Raw genomic sequence first — 17,950 nt, 5'->3', positions numbered from 1 at the left:
GGTTTAGGAAGTGCCTTTCAGGCTTCTGTGGATGGGGAGCTCCTTCCCAATTCTGCCTGGATTTAATGCGTGTCCCACTTCACCCATGTGTAGTAGGGGGTATATGGCATATTTGTGCTATGGGGTTGGCTTGTAACTTCGTGCAGAAATAACAGGAGGACGAGCTCCATGTGGATGCAAACAGGATGGTTCCCTGAACATCTTGAGGGCTGAAGACCCTGGGTGAGACCACCAAGGCCCAGCATCCAGGTGTCCTGGTGGGTCTGAGGTCCAAACTTCTGCCTGTACAGTAGCCCAGCCCTGAGGCTCTTACTGCTTCCAGTTTTGTCTCATGGGTGGGATGTGGCCCTGCAGCTTTCTCTTACCCCTCAAAAAACCATATCTTGTTCTCAATAAATGCAACCTGGGCTATTTTTCATGATATTCCTGGCCACTGCTCCAAAAAGTGCCAAGGAGGGACTTGTCTGCAGGTCCTGCATGGCCCGTGGTGGGGCAAAGGCTCTCCTGGCCATCACCAATGCTGCTGTCTGCGTGTTTCAGGGACAATCTCCTCTGGACGCCCATCTGTGGGAGCAGCGATGGGACTCGGTCCCCACTCGGCCAGCCGGCACAGCGCGGGGACGCCAGACGTCGGGGTGCTGCCCCTCTCCCTGACGCCAGCCGCGCTCCTCCTCTTCCTCCTCCTCGGCCCCACCGGTGAGCTCCTGTATGGCGTGGTGGGCGGGGGGAAATTTTAGGCACCCACAATCCCCCTCCTGGCCTCAGCATTGTGGGCAGGAGATTTTCTTCATGGAGAGACATGAGCAGGAATGTCCTGATGTCTCCAACAGCACTGGACATGCACAGGGATGGAGGGAGCAAGTTTGGCTCTTATCTTGTTTGGTAGGACAAGGGGTGATGGTTTTAAATTAAAAGAGGGGAGATTCAGTCCAGACATGAGGAAGAAATTGTTGCCCCTGAGGGTGGTGAAAGCCTGGGTCAGGTTGGCCAGAGAGGTGGTGGATGAACCATCCCTGGAGACATCCCAGGCCAGGCTGGACGGGGCTCTGAGCAACCTGAGCTGGTGCAGATGTCCCTGCTCATGGCAGGGGGGCACTGGGGGAGCTGGGGAGGGCCCTTCCAACTCAAATCATTCTGTGATTCTGTGATTCTCTGATTCTATTACACTGGTCCCGACTCACTCCTGGCAGGAACTGTCTGGCCAGGCTGGGAAACATGTAAATCCAAACTGGGAAAAGCCATTTGCTCTCAAATGAGGGTCCACACAACCACAGCGTAATTATCCTGGAGTGACTTTATCAGTATAATTACAGCCAGGTGGTTGGTAAAACCTCCCTGCCTCAGCAAAGCCCTGTGAAGACAAAGCCAGCCCGAAAACAGGCAATTAAGGTGTAGTCAGACACCGTAATTGGATTAAATCAGTTTTTACTGTTCCTACCCCTTCAACTGGTTCTTCCTGTCCCCCCCGACCTGCTGGTGACCTCCGGGGCATGGGGACCCCGGGGGGACCCTGGTGGCTCTGCCGCTGTCCCCTGCACCACTGGGCTTTCCCAGTTCTCCTCATTAACGGGCAAGGCTAAGTCGCAAATGAAGGGTAATTCGTCCTCCCATTTGGGGAGTTTATTTAGCACTGTGCCCTGAAAGGGACGGTGTTTTCTCTGAGCTAGTTCCTGCTTTTCTCTTGGCTTTGTGAAGCTGGATCAGAGGAACGTGGAGGGCTCACTCTCTTCTCCAAAACTGACGGTTTACTCTCATTCCTCATTAATGTAGACACACCAGGCATATTTTTTTAGGTCTCTCTTGACTTTGCCGGAGGATGCTCTCAAATGAATATTTCAGAGTTTTGATTTTGACTTAAAGGGCAATGAATATTGAATATTTAACAATGTCCTTTTTATCTGCCGCTTTTTTGGCACTGGAGTGGACTAGGTGTTGAAAATCAATACAAACCAGGATCAAAAGCTCTTCCTTAAAAGCCTTGCGTCTCCACGTTTTTGGTACAGAGGTGATCTGAATCACTTCTCTCCTGTTGGCCCAGCCCACGGTGCTGCCATGTCCTTCCCTGTCCTCTCCTTCGGCAAGCCAGCCTCTCTTTTCCCTTGGTGTTGCTTATTTAATCCCTGAGACCCAGTGCTTAAAGCACAGTCCCACCACAGAGCCAAGTCACTCACACCACATGCTGCTGCCTCAGTTTCCCCACCTGTGAAGCAGATGAAATGATGCTCTGGGTTAGGGTGTTTTTTCTTTTTCCCCCACAAACCTCAGCTCCTTGCAAGAAAGGGAAGGGTCTGTGGGTTTGCTGGGTCCTGCTGGTCCCAGCCATGTCCACCCGCATACCTGCTGCCATCGTCCTTTGAGCTGCATCCCTCCTCTGCTCACTGTGAGGACACTGAGGAGATCTGATCCCTTTTCTTCTCCCTTCTAGGCGCCATTTCTGAGCCCGCGCTGTTGCCATTCCCAGGTGAGATCCTTCTCTTAAAGTTGCTTTTCTCTAGGAAGCTTTGTAGTTGAAAACTTCATTGTTTTGGTTAAAAACGGGGCTTGGGGAATTTCAAAAATGAAGCCTTTTGGTTTGGAACAAAAAGCAGCAAAAAAAGCTAAACTTCTTTTACAGAAAGGAAATAGAGATTCTTTATTAGCCCTATTCTGCTTATTATCCCGGGAGGTGAATTTTGCCACCTGCTGCTGAGTCCCTGTCCCTGCGCCATTTGTCACACCCGAGCAAGTAATTCCCTTAACGTGACAGACCAGGGGCTCTTACATGCCCATCCCCATCACCAGCAGCTTGAGATCATCTCCATCCCACCATCTCCCATGTGGGACCAGCTCCAGACGCGTTCGTTGAGGCTAATAAGAATTTGCTAATTGCATCTTGTCACTTGTCGCCCATCATATGTCACCATGAGATGCCACGTGTCCGCTTTCCTCTTCTCCCATTGCGTTCTTGCCCATCAGTAGGCAAGATGACGGGGTGATTGCCCACCTTAGTTATGTACTGAGATGTGTTGAGTCTTCATGTCCACTGCTTCCAGCAGATGAAGAGAAGCCCACGTCCCACCATGAGGTGGGCAGCAGTAAGCCAACAGCTGCCTTGTCCCACAGCGAAGGGTCATCCTTTTCTTTAAAGAGCAGAGATTTGGTGCAGAGAGGGCTCCTGTCCTCCCTGTGACACCCACCAAGTGTTTGTTACCTCCTTGGCCCCAAAGTGGGCTCATTGCCTGCTGAGAGACTTATCTGTGTCCGTCCTTCCAGAGATTCGACTCGCCAACGGGCCCAGCCGGTGCCAGGGGCGTGTGGAGATCCTCTACAACGGCTCCTGGGGGACAGTCTGTGATGACGACTGGGACATCGTGGACGCCAACGTGGTGTGTCGCCAGCTGGGCTGTGGCCATGCCATCACCCTCCCGGCCGCCATGACCTTCGGCCAAGGGAGTGGACCCATCTTCTTGGACAATGTGGACTGCAAGGGCTGGGAGGCGGCCTTGAGCGAGTGCTGGAGCCATGGCTGGGGCATCCACAACTGCTACCACTACGAGGACGTGGCTGTCGTATGCAATGGTAATAAAGCTGGGTTCCTCGGGGACAAGGAGAGCAGGGAGGTTCCTGAAGAGCTGGAAGCCCTGGTGTCTGCAGACACCCTGGTGGAGCCCAAGAGCCGTATACCAGAGCGTACTCCTCTGAGCCTGGCTCAGCCAAACCTCCTGTGCCTCCTTCCTCCACCCTTTTCCTCAATCCAGGTCACGTCCCAGCTCAGTGTGCTGGTGCTCCATAGGGTGACCAGCCTGGTTTGTGTTCCACATCACTCCCAGCTCAGGGACTTTGCAACCTCTCCAGCACGATCCCTGGGGAAAGAGCACGATCCCACCCACGCTCCTGCCTCTGAGTCAGCCACTGCCCAACTGCTCTTTCCCCTTTTTACTTGCTTTTCTTTAAACCGCTGAGCTTTTCAGCAGTCAATGTTCCAAAGGGTGAGAAAAGCAGTGGAAAGCGTTTGAACTTGGCATGTGAAAGTGGAACAGCTCCATGCTGACCCCTATGTACCCTACACGTTCCTCCTGCATCACTACGTGGGGTTTGCTCATCAGCTGTGCATTGACAACCGATAAATGTGAGGTGTGCAAACCCGGAGTTTGGCCACAGTGAATCCCTGTGTCCTGCAGAAGTGGTGCTTGGAAAGGGTGGGATGCTGGGCTGGCTCGTGGGTTGGACCAGCAGCAACCAGTGGAAGGAGGTCGTGGATTGTGCAGGAACCCCAATTCAAGGAGCTGCTGGAGAGGAGATGGGGAACGACTAAAGAAGGACAAAATTTCTTTCCAAAAAGCGTTGTCGGGAATTGGAACAGGCTGCTCAGGGCGGTGGTGGAGTCACCATCCCTGGAGGGGTTTAAAAGATGTATAGATGAGGCTCTTAGGGACATGAGTTAGTGCCAGAGTTAGGTTATGGTTGGACTCAATGATCTTGAAGGTCTCTTCAAACCAAAATGATTCTATGATTCTATGATTTAGTGCGGGGGTATCGCTCACAGCTCGCTGGGGGTGCCACCCCTCTCTTGCTGTGGACAGCAATGGGTGCCACGTCTCTGCTTCCCTTTGCAGAGCTCTCGCCCACGCAAGCCAGTGAAGGACCAACCAGCAGGACCCTCACAGCCTCGGTACAGGATGGGGAAAGTAAGATGCTCGGCTGTCACTTGCAGGGGGCCTGTCCTGGCTGGGGGCTGGTAGAGACCTCTGTTCCCTACCCTCCCAGCTGCCCCCCCATCACCCACTGCCCCTTTATGAATCACCCCAACTCTCCAGTTCCAAGGGCCAGAGCCCCAGGAACCCTGTTGTTGTCCTGGCCATGGCCAAACCCCATCCCAGAGGTTCACCAGAGCTCCCATCAGGTGTGCTGCCCTAAAGCATCGCCCCTTCCCCACAGTTTCTTTGTCATCATGGGCACTGCCGTATCCAGCCTTCGTGGCATCGCTGAGCCACGGTGCATGCGGTGACGTCCTGGAGGGAAGCAATGTCCTTCTCACCATGTGTTGTCACCCACCAGGTGACGGCAGCATCCGTCTTGTGAGCGGGAGCGACACTTGCCAAGGCCGCGTGGAGATCTTCTACCGTGGGAACTGGGGCACGATCTGTGATGATGACTGGGGGCTGAGTGACGCCAGCGTGGTCTGCAAGCAGGTGGGCTGCGGCCAAGCCCTGGATTACAAGAGCAATGCCTATTTTGGCTATGGCACGGGGCGCATCCTCCTGGACAACGTCAACTGCGAGGGCAGCGAGCCATTCCTCGCCGCCTGCTACAGTCTCGGCTGGGGTATCCACAACTGCGGCCACCACGAGGACGCTGGGGTCATCTGCACAGGTACCAGGGTAGAGCATCACCTGCGGGGCTGTCCCCTGGGGGAGAAAAACCGTATCTTGTGCTGTGTCAAAAGGAGCGTGGGCAGCAGATGGAGGGAGGTGATTCTGACCCTCTGCCCCGCTCTGGTGAGACCCTCCTGCAGTGCTGGTCCAGCTCTGGGGTCCTCAGCACAAGACAGACATGGACCTGCTGGAGAGGGGCCAGAGGAGCCACAGAAATGATCCGAGGCTGGAACAGCTCTGCTGGGAGGACAGGCTGAGAGAGTTGGGGTGTTCAGCTGGAGAAGAGAAGCTCTGGGGAGACCTTATTGCAGCCTTTCTGTACTTAAAAGGGGCCGATAAGAAAGATGGGGACAGACTTTTTGAGCAGGGCCTGTTGCAGTAGGACAAGGGGTGATGGGAGGGAGATTCAGGCTGGACATGGGAAAGAAATTTTTAACACTGAGGGTGGTGAGAGCCTGTCCCAGGTTGGCCAGAGAGGTGGTGGATGCCCCATCCCTGGAGACATCCCAGGCCAGGCTGTACGGGGCTCTGAGCAACCTGAGCTGGTGCAGATGTCCCTGCTCATGGCAGGGGGGGCACTGGATGAGCTTTGAAGGTCCCTTCCAACCCAAACCATTCTGTGATTCTATGGTTCTATGAAATGGCCTCAGAGAGATGCTGATGTGTCCAGTGTCAGGCAGAGACCCGGGTGCTGCGCTGCAGGAACAGCATTTCTCCTCATCCACCCTGATCCTGGTGCTCCAGGGCAGGGACGCAGCCGGAGCAGCAATTGGTGAGGGAAATGCAGCTGCTGCTCTGCCATGTCTCTGCTCTGCTGGCTGGAAATCGAGCGGCCCACGTCCCAAAGGAGCCAGTGGCTGCCAGGGGCTGGGCAGGATGCCAGGTCCATCCTGCCTCTCCTTCGGCTCCCTAAATGATGGATTTCTGCTGTTCTCCACTGATTACCATTTATAATGTTAATAATCCCCCTGAATTCCCTCGTTATCATGGCTAATGATGGGAGCACTAAGTGCCGGCGCTTTCCCTTTCCCGCTATTAATGAACAAAGAGGCTGATGTAGGAGAAAAGGGACAATTTTCTCAGGCTGGTCCTTTCCTCCCTAAACGTCCCTGTCCCCTCTGGCACCTTGCCCAGGCTCTGAGCCGATGGCACCACTACACACAGTCCTTGCTTGGTGGGACAGGGGTAAAAACGAAGCTTTAGAGCGAAGGAACCCTACCTGGTAAACCTCCCAGGTACACACAGAAGCCAGGGACCCCTCAGTGCTGCAGGGGGGACCTCGGTGCTTGGGCTGGGGTGGAGCAGCACCATCTCCAGCACGTGGGCAGTGGGGATGTGCAGGTGGACATGGACCTTCTCCATCCTCATCACCCTGGAACACCCAGACCATCACAGTCTGCTTCCTGGAGTCAGTAAGTTCATGGCTTTGGGGCTTCTTCCCGCATGTCACCTCTGTCCTTCTGTGTCACCGCAGGGCTGGACACATCCACCATCACGTCTTTCGCCACCTCGCTGGCCCTGGACTATGAAGAGACACTCACTGCCACGGCCACAGGTAGGAGGGCTCACCTTGTGCCATAGCCAGGGCTGGGGTCTCACTGGAGGAGACTGTGTCCTCCATGTACTCCTGTGACCACAGCATGGTCACCCTGGGGTCCTGCCACATGCAGGTGAGGCCAGGGGGGACATTGGCCATGGCAGGATCTTGCCATGGGGCCACTGTGGTGCTAGAGGCCCCCGGCACCGAGTGGATCAGGGAGAGTGGGTGGTGGAGCTGGACCCCCCCAATGCCCACGTGTCCCCATGCTTGTCCCAGCAGTGACAGACATAAGGGACCAGCCCTCCCAAGCCACCGAGGTGGTCACCACTGCTCTCCCCACTGTCGAGCAGGAAAGTAAGTGTACGGCTGCTGCTTGCCCTACAGGGGGTCCGGCACAGTGCCCCCTGGGCTCCACATCCCTGGGGGGCACCCCTTATCCCCAGGGGTCACCCCATATCCCCAGGACTCACCCCATGCCCCCAGGGCTCATTCCACATCCCCAGAGGTTACCCCATGTGCCCAGTGCTCACCCCGTACTCCAGGAGTTACCCCCATCCCCAAGGCTCACCTATGTCCCCAAGAGTTACCCTGTGTCCCCAGGTCCCACCCCATGTCTCAAGGTCTCACCCCACATCCCCAAAGGCTCAGCCCATGTCCCCAGGGGCTCACCCCACATCTCCAAGGGCTCACCCCATGTCCCCAGGGCTCACCCTATGCTCCCTGGGGACTCACCCCCTGCCCCAAGACGGTCAGCAGGGGACATCAGACCCCTGCAGAGCCCCAGTATCCCCAGCATTGTGCCTGTGCCGGGGTCCCCCCATGCAGGTGGCGGCGTGAGGCTGGCGAACGGGAACGGGAGCTGCCGCGGGCGGGTGGAGGTGCAGCACCGCGGCACCTGGGGCACCGTCTGCGACGACGACTGGGACTTCCCTGACGCCCAGGTGGTGTGTCGGCAGCTGGGCTGCGGTGCTGCCCTCGCCGCCACCGTCCTGGGCTCCTTCGGCTACGGCCGCGGGCCCGTTCTGCTGGATAACGTGGGCTGTGGCGGCGGCGAGGCTCGCCTGGCCGACTGCTTCCACCTGGGCTGGGGACAGCACAACTGCGGCCACCACGAGGACGCCGGGGTCATTTGTCGAGGTGAGAGCAGGAGCGAGCCCAGTGGCCACCACATCCCGCCTGAGGGTCTGCTGTTGCTGGCTGGGCAGGATTGGGAGAATGGATGCCTGGAGAAGGCTGAGAGGGATCTTATTTATGCTAGTAAATATCTCAAGGGTGGGTGTCAAAAGGATGAACCAGACTCTTTTCAGTGGTGTCCACATGCCTGCTGAAGCCCGGCTCAGAGGCATGGAGGTCCCACCACATAACGGGCGTCGGGAGGATTTTGACCATGCACAGGCTGACTGTAGAAAAGGGGATCCCTGAAATGAGGGTTGGGTGAATGTGAGCCCCAAAACCCTGGGCTTCCTCTGCCTACGGGGAGACAGCAGCGATGGTCAGGTGCCATGGTGTCTGGTGATGACCAGAGCTTGGGTATCACCTGTGGTCTTCACTTGTGTATGTGGTTGCACATCCTGGCCCACACATCCCTGGATCTGCCCCCATGCCACTGCTGGGGGGCTCTGCCCTGGCCTTGGGGGGCAGAGGTGTCCCCTGAGAGTCACTTGTCCCACCAGGTGCTGACGACTCAGGAGACCATATCCAGGAAGCCACCGCTACAACCACCACGTTAATCCTGACCCGTCCCAAGGACGGTAGGTGTTGAGGTGTCACCGGGGATGTGGTGCCAGCCCTGGGGACACTCTGCACCGGCACAGGGTGGAAACAGAGGGAGCCACAGAAGTGCTCAGAGGCTGGAACAGCTCTGCTGGGAGGACAGGCTGAGAGAGCTGGGGTTGTTCAGCCTGGAGAAGAGAAGGCTCCAGGGAGACCTTATTGCAGCCTTTCTGTACTTAAAAGGGGCCGATAAGAAAGATGGGGACAGACTTTTGAGCAGGGCCTGTTGTGGTAGGACAAGGGGTAACAGTTTTAAACTGGAAGAGGGGAGATTCAGGCTGCACATGAGGAAGAAATTTTTATACTGAGGGTGGTGAGAGCCTGTCCCAGGTTGGCCAGAGTGGTGGTGGATGCCCCATCCCTGGAGACATCCCAGGCCAGGCTGTACGGGGCTCTGAGCAACCTGAGCTGGTGCAGATGTCCCTGCTCATGGCAGAGGGGGCACTGGGGGAGCTGGGAAGGTCCCTTCCAACCCGAACCATTCCGTGATTTGATGATGCAGGCAGGGAGGAGGGATGCAGCGCTGGGGTGGGCACGGGCAGGTTCTGCCTCACCCCGTCCCCTCCGCAGGGTCCCTGCGCCTGGTGAACGGCAGCCACCGCTGCGAGGGGCGCGTGGAGATGTTCTACCTGTCGCAGTGGGGGACGGTGTGTGACGACGCCTGGGACCTGCGGGATGCCAAGGTGGTGTGCAGGCAGCTGGGCTGTGGGCATGCCGTGGCGGCCTGGGGGGAGGCACGGTACGGCCGGGGCACCGGCTACATCTTCCTCGACAACCTCAAGTGCAAGGGCCACGAGCCATCGCTGCTGCGCTGCTCGCACATCCGCTGGGATGTCCACAACTGCGACCACTCCGAGGATGCTGGTGCTGCCTGCGGCATCCTATGACCGCCCGCCTGCCGGGACCCTCGTGCAGGTACAGGGGGACAGCTGGCGACATTGCCCATGGAAAGATGCAGAGCAGGTCCCGGCTGCTCCCTCCACCACACTCACTCCTCTATTTGTGCAGTTCTTTTGTTAATAGATTGTGCACATTCCTGGGTTGGTTTTTTTTTCTTCCCCCCAGTTTTTCTTACGTGTGTTTGGGGTTGTTTTGTGAATAAAGAAAAGCCTTTGAAAGTGTGCTGAGACCTGACTTGCTTCCCTGCCACCCCCTCGAAGCCTTGGCAGGAGCTCGGGAACAGGCGATGCCACAAGCTCAGGGGCGAGGGCTCAGCTCTTGATGCCAAAATTTGGCGCAAATCCCTTGCTGGCCCCTGAGCAGCCCTCTATTTGCATCCTGCTAGAAGCCTGGACCCTTCCCCAGCCCAGCTCTGGGGGTACAGCCCTGACCCCCACCCGGCTCTGGGTTTGTTCCCGGTGGGATTTGGCAGCCCCAGGTGCTGCTGGAGTAGGTGCGATGCCATTGTGTGGCTGCATGGGCTCTGCAGTGCTGACAGCAGTGAATTTGGTGCTGCTGGCTAACGATGGATGGAGCAGACGGGAAGAGAGACCACCCTGGGAGCTGCAGCCCCTGCTGCTGCCTGCTGCTGCCTGCAGGCAGGGGCTGTCAGCGTGGGGACCGCAAGAGAGTGTTCCCTGACTTGATGAGGCTTTTCCACTCCCCATCGCCAGTGGCCTGGGCAGTGGTCTGCTGTCAGATGATATGTCCCAGCTGCCAGACCTCTGTGGACATCTGGGACGTGTCCCCAAGCAGGTCCCAGGCTGGTGCAGGTCCCCTGGGGTGGCCTTGGCCCCGTGCTTTGGCAGCCAGCACCAGGTTGCCATTGGCCACCTTGTCACCCCTTCCCGTGGGCAGGGCTTTGCCAGCACTTTGCTCCAGTTCAGCTTTCCACCAGTGGGGAAACTGAGGCACGGAAGCATCTTCCAGGCAGGCTGTGAGCTTGCTGGGACCCTGGGAGAGGGCAGGGAAGTGGCATGTGAATAAAACCTCTCCTTTTCCTGGGTTCCCAGGTCCTGCACACTCAGCTTTCCCCCCCACTGCCCTCCTTTCCCCCCCTGCTGCCACCACCACCTCCTGCCTTGCCGCTGTGACAGCTGGGTGATGCCTGTGTCCTGCTGGGAGTGGGAGGGGGACAGGGCTGTCCCCAGCAGCCCCATGGCTCCCCCACAGCCCACACCAGCTGGGGATGGGTCAGAAGGTGCTGTGGGCTCCCCCAGCTTTGTCCCCCACGCTGTCTCCATGGCTATGGAAGGTGGGGAGGGGGCTGGTGACCAGGAGCTGCTCTGGAGGCTGCTGCCTCTTGGGGTGTCCCAGTGGGGGTGATGAGAAAAGCTCGCTGGGTTTTCCCTGTTTTCCTTAGGGACTGTGCCTCAAGATGGCAAAGCCAGGCTGGTTTTCAGTGTTACGCCCCCACGCTGCTCCTCTCCTGCTCCCCCTGGGCTTCTCTCGTCCACAACCTGCAATTCAGCAAGCAAAAGGTTTCCAGCCAGGAGAGCCAGCAGCCTCCTCCCCTGGCTTCCAGCCTTTTCTTCCTCAGCCAGTTTGGGATGCGCTGGGATCCACAGGGATCCCCCCAGACACTCCATGCCCAAGCTGGGAATCATCTCCATGGGAGAAGGGAATGACAGAGTGGGAGCAGCATACCAGCACACGGGATGCTCTGGAGCAGAGTACCAGCACGGAGGATGCTGGTGACACAACAGCATCCCACTGTGGGACAGCAGCCAGGCTGTGGCAGCTGCGTGGGAGCTGGGAGAAGCCACGATGCCCACCCAGCTCTTCTCCTCTTGCCGACGTCAGCTCTTTCCCTGCATCCGGAGCAGCTGCAGCTCCTCACCAGTCGATGCCATCGATTAGTTCCTCTCACCATCCCTAGAGAGGGGATGGCGTGGTGGGCAGCAAGGGGGAGAGAATAAATATTTCAGCAGGTCCAGGCAAAAGCTGGGGTTATTTTGGGGCTGGGATTTATGGGCTATTAGGAATAAGGAATGAGTCTGTGCTGGGGAGAGGAGACCCATTAATCCAGGCTGAAGGAGCACAAATGAGCAAGGGGAAATGGAGGAGGCTTTAATTATTTCACTGTGTTCCAGAATAATAAGCCAGCCCTCTGGCCGAGCACCAGTGTGGGGCTCGGGAGCTTTGCTCCCTGGGAACTGAGGCAGGCGAGGGGCCACTTGCAGTTAAATGGATGGGGGTCCCATTCTGAGACCAGTATGAAACCAGCGAAAGCAGCATTGCTGGCTGGGACATGGTACAGAAGATGCAGAGCTTGTGGGTACAGGCTGCAGAGTGCTGGAGGGGTGCACGGGTTGGTCCCCAGTGCCAGGGGTCCGCTTCCCAGGCTGGCCACCCCCGTCGCGCCCCGCTAAGGCGATCCCGTCCCTGCTGTAACTGGAGGAGCTGGGCATGGGCGCAGGGTGAGTCACTGCTGGAGGCAGCCCTGGCCCGGAGAGCATCCCTGGCTCTGCTGTGCCCAGCACCACCTGGGTGACCTTGGGCTGTGCTCCGCTCCCTACCTCGCTGTGCCCCCCGCGCTGCCTCTGCATCCCCCCTGCGTGCCTCCGTTTCCCCGGGGGCACCCAGGATGGTGGCCCTGACTCACCCTTTGGCACTCTCAGGGGGCTGCAGGGACCCAGCTGGGAACAGGGGGCACGACTTTGCCTGTGGGGCACACTGAGGGGCAAATTCACTCCCACCAGGGCAGCCTGTGGTGAGGGGTCCTGCAGATACAGGACACAGCCAGCCTTGGACCACCTCCTCCTCCCATGGGCTGGATGAGGACGAGGTCTCCCTGCAGCATCCCTGCGCCACAGCAGCTCTTGCTCCCTCGGGAGTGTGGCCCAGGGTGCCAAGGTCACCCATGGTGGGGTGCAGGAGCCGTTCATCGCACCCCACACCGGACAGCATCGTCCTTCCCCGCTCCTGCCACCGCGGCTGCGGCTGACGTCACCCCGCCGGAGCCAGCAGCTATTTTGGGAACTGCAAAGTCACTGGCGCAATTAGTCTGCTGGCAACAGGAGCGGAGCGGCAAGGAGGGCTGTGGGGACGCCGTTCTCCCCGCTGTGACCCCGCCGTGCCGGGGGGCTGGTGGCCGTGGCCCACAGGCATCGGCAGGTCTGCGCCTCCCCTCGCGCCTGCAGATCAGGGGCTCCCTGCGCCCGGGTAAATGGCCACGGTTGCAAATCCTCCCATCCATCATCTTCTCCTCTCTGCCTTCTTTTTTTTTTTTTTTTTTTAATTTTATTTCGTTCCCCTGGCAGGCGCCGCCCCACGTGGGCTGCCGAACGCTGGCAAAAGCCGCCTCGCTGCCTGCGCCTGCATTTTGAGAGAGGTAGGAAAGCAATTAGCTGGCAGCAATGCCAGCAACATGCGCCCCATGGCAATGCCACCAAGAGCCCCACGGGTGACGGGGTGCCTGGAGGGGGACTTGGTGTCTGGCCGTTTCCATGCGTTCTGCCTCCGGCTCTGCCTTTGGTTTAATCCAGTCCATATATTTTCAGATGCAGCCATCAGGGTGCAGGATGGGTGCTCCCGGCTGCATGTCCCCGACAGCCCCGTTGTCACCCATCCTGGGGATGGGGACGTGCCACATGCTGCTGTCACGGTGGAGGGATGATTGTCCCTCACCAGGGCACAGCGCAAGCAGACAGTGGGGTCCTGCCCTGCAAGTGGCTTCACGGCTGGGGATGAGAGGCCAGCTCGAGGGGACGGTTGGGGTGCTCAGCTCTCCTCCCCCAGTGCTGGTGGCTTTCTCTGGCCTCCTTTCTTGCCTCCCAGTAACCTCTAGGTCATGGCCAGAGGGGGCGTGCACAGAAACGCCGTAAGAAGCTGATCCTAGCAGGCTCCCGACACCCCAAAAACAAGGCTCAAAAAATCCCTTTAAAAAACCCAAGACTTTCCTGTGTGACCCCGGCAGTGCATTCAGTCCCATTCCCCAGGAACAAAATCCCAAATCTTTTCTACCGATGCCTGGGGAGGTGCCATAGCAGGAGTCGGTGCTCAGCTCCCCAAATCCTGAGCTTTGGGCAGGGTGACCCCCAGGGCCCGATCCGACACGCTGCTCATCCCCTGCCCAGGGCTGGGCAGAGATGTTGGGGTGCAGACAGGCTGGCACCCCCTCTCCCATCGCTTGGAGCCCCAGTTTTGCCTCGGATGGGGGTCTCTGCCTACACTGGGGCTGGAGGAACAGCTGGTGGTCCTGGAGTGGGGACGGCCGGGGCTGGGTGGGAACAGGGGTGCAGAGGCGGCCTCTGGGGGTGACGGGGGCCATAGGAGGGCGGTGGCAAAGTGGGGAGCGCGTGTCCCCGCCCGGGGCCGGGGGAAGAGGGGGCTGGGAGCTGGGTGAAGCTGTGCTGAGTCACGCTGCAGCGCTGGCGAGCAGGACTGCAGCAAGTGGCTCGCTGCCGCCCGCCCGCAATGGGGACGATGTGACAGCCCCGTCCCCCCTGCCCGCTGCCTGCTCCGGCTCCTCGCCTGCTCCTGGGGGTCCAGGGTGCTGATGGGGGAGTGATGCCCGGGTTGGGGGGGGGGTTCACACTGCACCCCAGCTTGTGGCTATCTCAGTGCTCCTAGTCCTTCTTGTGCCTCCCTGGCCCCCTCCTCTTCAATGGGGATGGGATGGGGGTCCCAGGACCCCGGGCAGGGAGCAGGGAGGACTGAGCTGTGTTTGGAGGAGTGTCCCCAACCCCAGTGTGGGAGGAGTGTCCCCAGGTAGCTGTGACCAGGGGGACAGTGGGGCCGCCAGCACAAACACAAAAAGGCACTTGGCAGCCGCTGGAACACAGGGCAGCTTTCCCCTGGCACTGGGGGGGTGGGTTGGCAGAGACCCCCAGAGCTCTCACCCAGTGCCAGCAACCCAGGGCACGGGGCTGAGCATCCAGCCCTGCGCTGGGTCCCCGACGCCCCTGCCACCGCATGAGACAAAGTGCCGAGGCAGGTCCCTGCTGCAGAGGGAAACTGAGGCACAAACGGGTGCCCGGAGGATTGTCCCCAGATGCTGCCACCTCTCAGGCTCAGAGCCCGGGGCAGCCCCGGCCCCACAGGACACTGGTGACCACCCTGCCCAGTGTGCCCACCGGCCCCACAGAGCTCAGAGCCGCTTCTGGAGGGACTGAGACCGCCTGCGCTTTTTTTAGGTGCTCCATAAGTGCCGTCTGGGCGGTATTTATATCGGCTCCTTAAATAAGAGCTGCCATCTGAGCCCGACACGCCTGCTTAATTATTAACGCCCCGCAGGGAGGCGGCCTGCCCGGCTGGCCATGGCCCACCCTCCCGCTGGGTCCCTTGTGGGGTCCTGCACCCCGAGTCCCCCCAGCTTCCCGACAGCCCCCAGGGCAAGGGCTGACACTCCAGCCACCCCACGACACCCCGGCTCGCCATGGGCATCTGTCCTGCATGGGAGCATCTCCCTGGGGCTGGGAGAAAGGCTGGGGGGCGGATTTTCTGAGTGGAGGGTCCGTGGCATGGGCATCACTGCACTTTGCAACTCATGCGGGAATTAGGGGCGTGAGGAGGGTGGGAGGCTCTGCCAGCTGAGCCCCCATCCCATTTTGGTGGCTTGAGGTGGTCCCAGGGAAAACCATCCCTGGGGGCTATGTACCCCAAGTGGTACGGGCAGCCCCGAGTTGTGGCAGGGCTGATCCTAAACAGCTGCTGCGGCAGAATTAATTTGGGCTTGGGAAGTGCCTGGGGAGTCTGAGATGAAAGGCCAGGGCTGAGCACAAAGCACTGCGGATCCGCAGACGGGTGGAAGGAAATTCTCCCCCAAAGCACCGCTCATCTGCTGGGCTCGTCACCGCCTGCCCCGTTGGTCGCGGCCCCTCCATCACCTCCTGTCCCAGGTGAGGCAGCGTCCTGGCTCTGGCGTGTTTTGGGGAGGGTTGGTGAACCCCTGAACTCGCTCAGGTGTTGGGTGCAGGGTCCTTCCTCAGGGCTGGTGGGATCCCCCAGCTCCAGGTGGTGGGTGCTGGGACTCCCATTCTGCACCATGGCGGGCTGGGGAGCACTGCTGGTGGGTGCGGGCAGGGACACCCTTGGCCTGCTCCTGGGATGCTTCTCTTGCTGTGTTGCAGTCAGGCTTGGGGCAGTTGGGTGGAAAAAGGTCCGGGGTGCTGGAGTTTTGGGGTTCTGGGGCTAGGCAGTCTGGCCCAGCAAGGGGAGGACATGGGGACACTGCTGTCCTGCAGCCTGAGGGGAAGGGGGCACTGAAAACAGAGGGATCCTCAGGTTGTTTTTCACCAGCCCAACTGCAAAAGCTGAAAACTGCTCCCCTGGGCAGGCAGCACCTTCCTCAGGGCAATCAGAGCAGCAGGTGCCTGGGCAGCGGGGCTGGAGCCAGGGCAGTGTCCCAGGGATGTCACCCATGGCAGTGTCCCAGGGATGTCATCCAGCCCAGCTCCACGTACCCACCCTGGGGAGCCACCTTGTCCCCTGCTCTGTCCGGCTTCACCAGCCCCATCTCCACCACCCACCAGCTGGGGACACGCAGGACACTGAGCACCAGGGTGCTGGGAACACCAAGGTGTCACAGACATCCCTCCATACCAATGGTGACCTCCCTTGTCCTCGGCGTGGGGACAGGCTGGGACACCTGCACCATGCAACCCCTCACCCTGCATCCCCCCCAAGCTCCACAAACGTGGAGGGAAGGGGCGCCCGACCATCCGCAGCAAGCAAGGGGGGAGGATTTCTAGCTGTGTTTTTGGAGCAGTCAGCAGCAAAGCCAAGCAAACCTCCCAGTCAAAGAGAATTTACTGCCGTCCCTTGCGGTGTCACAAGGCATTGACGAGAGGAACAGGGGAATGCAAGAAAATGCGAAGAGAAGGACTCGTCTTCCAGGCCACAGGAATTAACAAAGTGGCACATTTGAACGCACTGAAGTATTTTTAATACTGTAGGCGGAATCGGGGTTATTAGGTTTTTCTGGGACATCTGCAGAACAGACCCGCATCCTTTGGGTCTTTGTGATTTCCCAAGCCGGCAGCCATCCAGCTCTTGCTCAGGGGTGTCTGTAGGTCCCAGGCAGAGTTGGCAGGAGGACATTTAGCGACAGGTGGCCAGGTGACACCTCCAGCTGCCTGGGCTGCCCACCAGAACCACGCTCAGCTTCTAACTCCAGCCATTTCCCACGTAACCTCCATCCTACTGCTCCCCAGGCTGTAAAACAGAAGAGTTAAGTAGTGTAAGGGGTATGGATTTATGCATCGGAACCCAAAAAGGGGGTTGGATACACTGCAGATAAATATCACAGCCAGATCTCTACTCTGAAGAATTTACAGCGTTATGAATGTCGTGTTCTGACCTGCGATGGGAAGGAAATCATCTGCGTTGTGAAATGTATTTATTGCTATGGTGCTTTGACAGAAATAAATCAGTATTTGCTCAGTCTGGGGCAAACACACGGTCACTATAAATCGGCAGAGCTGCGGTGATTTGGACGGGCCGAGAACCTGCCATATTTATGTAAATTACTCAATAAGTGTAATAAAGTTTGTATGGAGAGGTGATATTTTTATTAGGCCAGCTGATATATTTGGAGAAACCAGATGAGTTCCCAGGCAGATGAGCGATTCCTCAGGTCCAGGCGGGTGTTCAATATTGCCCGTTACAATCCCAGAGTCATACCCAAGGGCTAATTTTTTTTCCAAGTCAGAGAAACTGCACATCCAACCCAAATGTAGGAGCACCACTCAAAAGGCACCTGGGAAGAGCAGGCAGCTCCGCTCTGGTCCGTACCCTGAGATCTGATGGCCCTGCTTGGCTTGGGTGATTTTCCAGACTATTGATAATAAATGGTAGCAATAGCAGAAAAAACACTTTGCGACCCACAATGTACTTGGACACTCTGCATTTTGCACTTTTTTTAACTGAAATTCTCTCCCCCAAGCTGGCGTCATACAGAAAAAAACGCAAAAACCTGCTGCTGAGCTCTCCAGAGCTGAGGATGAGCCTCCTCAGCAGAATGAATGAGCCGTTATCCGAAAAGAGGAATAAACTGCCCTTGTCTGTGGGCGCTCTCCTCCAGCAGTAAACACGGGCCAGGCACAAAGGCCGTTCTCACGTCGGTACCACGTGTGTGAGGCTGGGGATGTGAGCAAGGGGCCAGCGATTTGTTTTATGGAGGAAAAGGAGAGGATCTGGGCGCACTTCTAGTTTTATTCCTCAGAGGGCATGATTTCTGCTGCTTTCAGAAGCTGGAAACAAAGAAGTATTTTGTGTAAAACAAATCCATTCAATCCAGTTCTTTGTTACATCTAAAGCAGTGCGAAAACCACAATAAAGATGGAGATCTCAGCCCAAAATGGTGTTGCTTGCCGTCGGAAAGCACTGTCAGCGTTTCCAA

The 17,950-nt window shown here is 58.1% G+C and overlaps 1 protein-coding gene across 1 annotated transcript; it reads left to right on the top strand.

The window, feature by feature from the left end:
- The first annotated feature begins 578 nt into the window (after positions 1-578).
- Positions 579-9,554, top strand: SSC4D (scavenger receptor cysteine rich family member with 4 domains). Its single transcript, XM_065647446.1, has 9 exons — positions 579-696; positions 3,229-3,558; positions 4,596-4,667; positions 5,038-5,352; positions 6,829-6,909; positions 7,174-7,248; positions 7,720-8,031; positions 8,568-8,645; positions 9,238-9,554. Exons 1-9 carry the CDS (start codon positions 579-581, stop codon positions 9,552-9,554), a joined length of 1,698 nt encoding a protein of 565 aa, XP_065503518.1.
- Positions 9,555-17,950: the final 8,396 nt, after the last annotated feature.

The sequence above is a fragment of the Caloenas nicobarica genome, chromosome 17 (genome assembly GCF_036013445.1).
Source record: "Caloenas nicobarica isolate bCalNic1 chromosome 17, bCalNic1.hap1, whole genome shotgun sequence".
Taxonomy (NCBI): Eukaryota; Metazoa; Chordata; class Aves; order Columbiformes; family Columbidae; genus Caloenas; species Caloenas nicobarica.
Note: the sequence above shows the minus strand (reverse complement) of the source record. Positions and strands in the feature narration are given on the sequence as shown.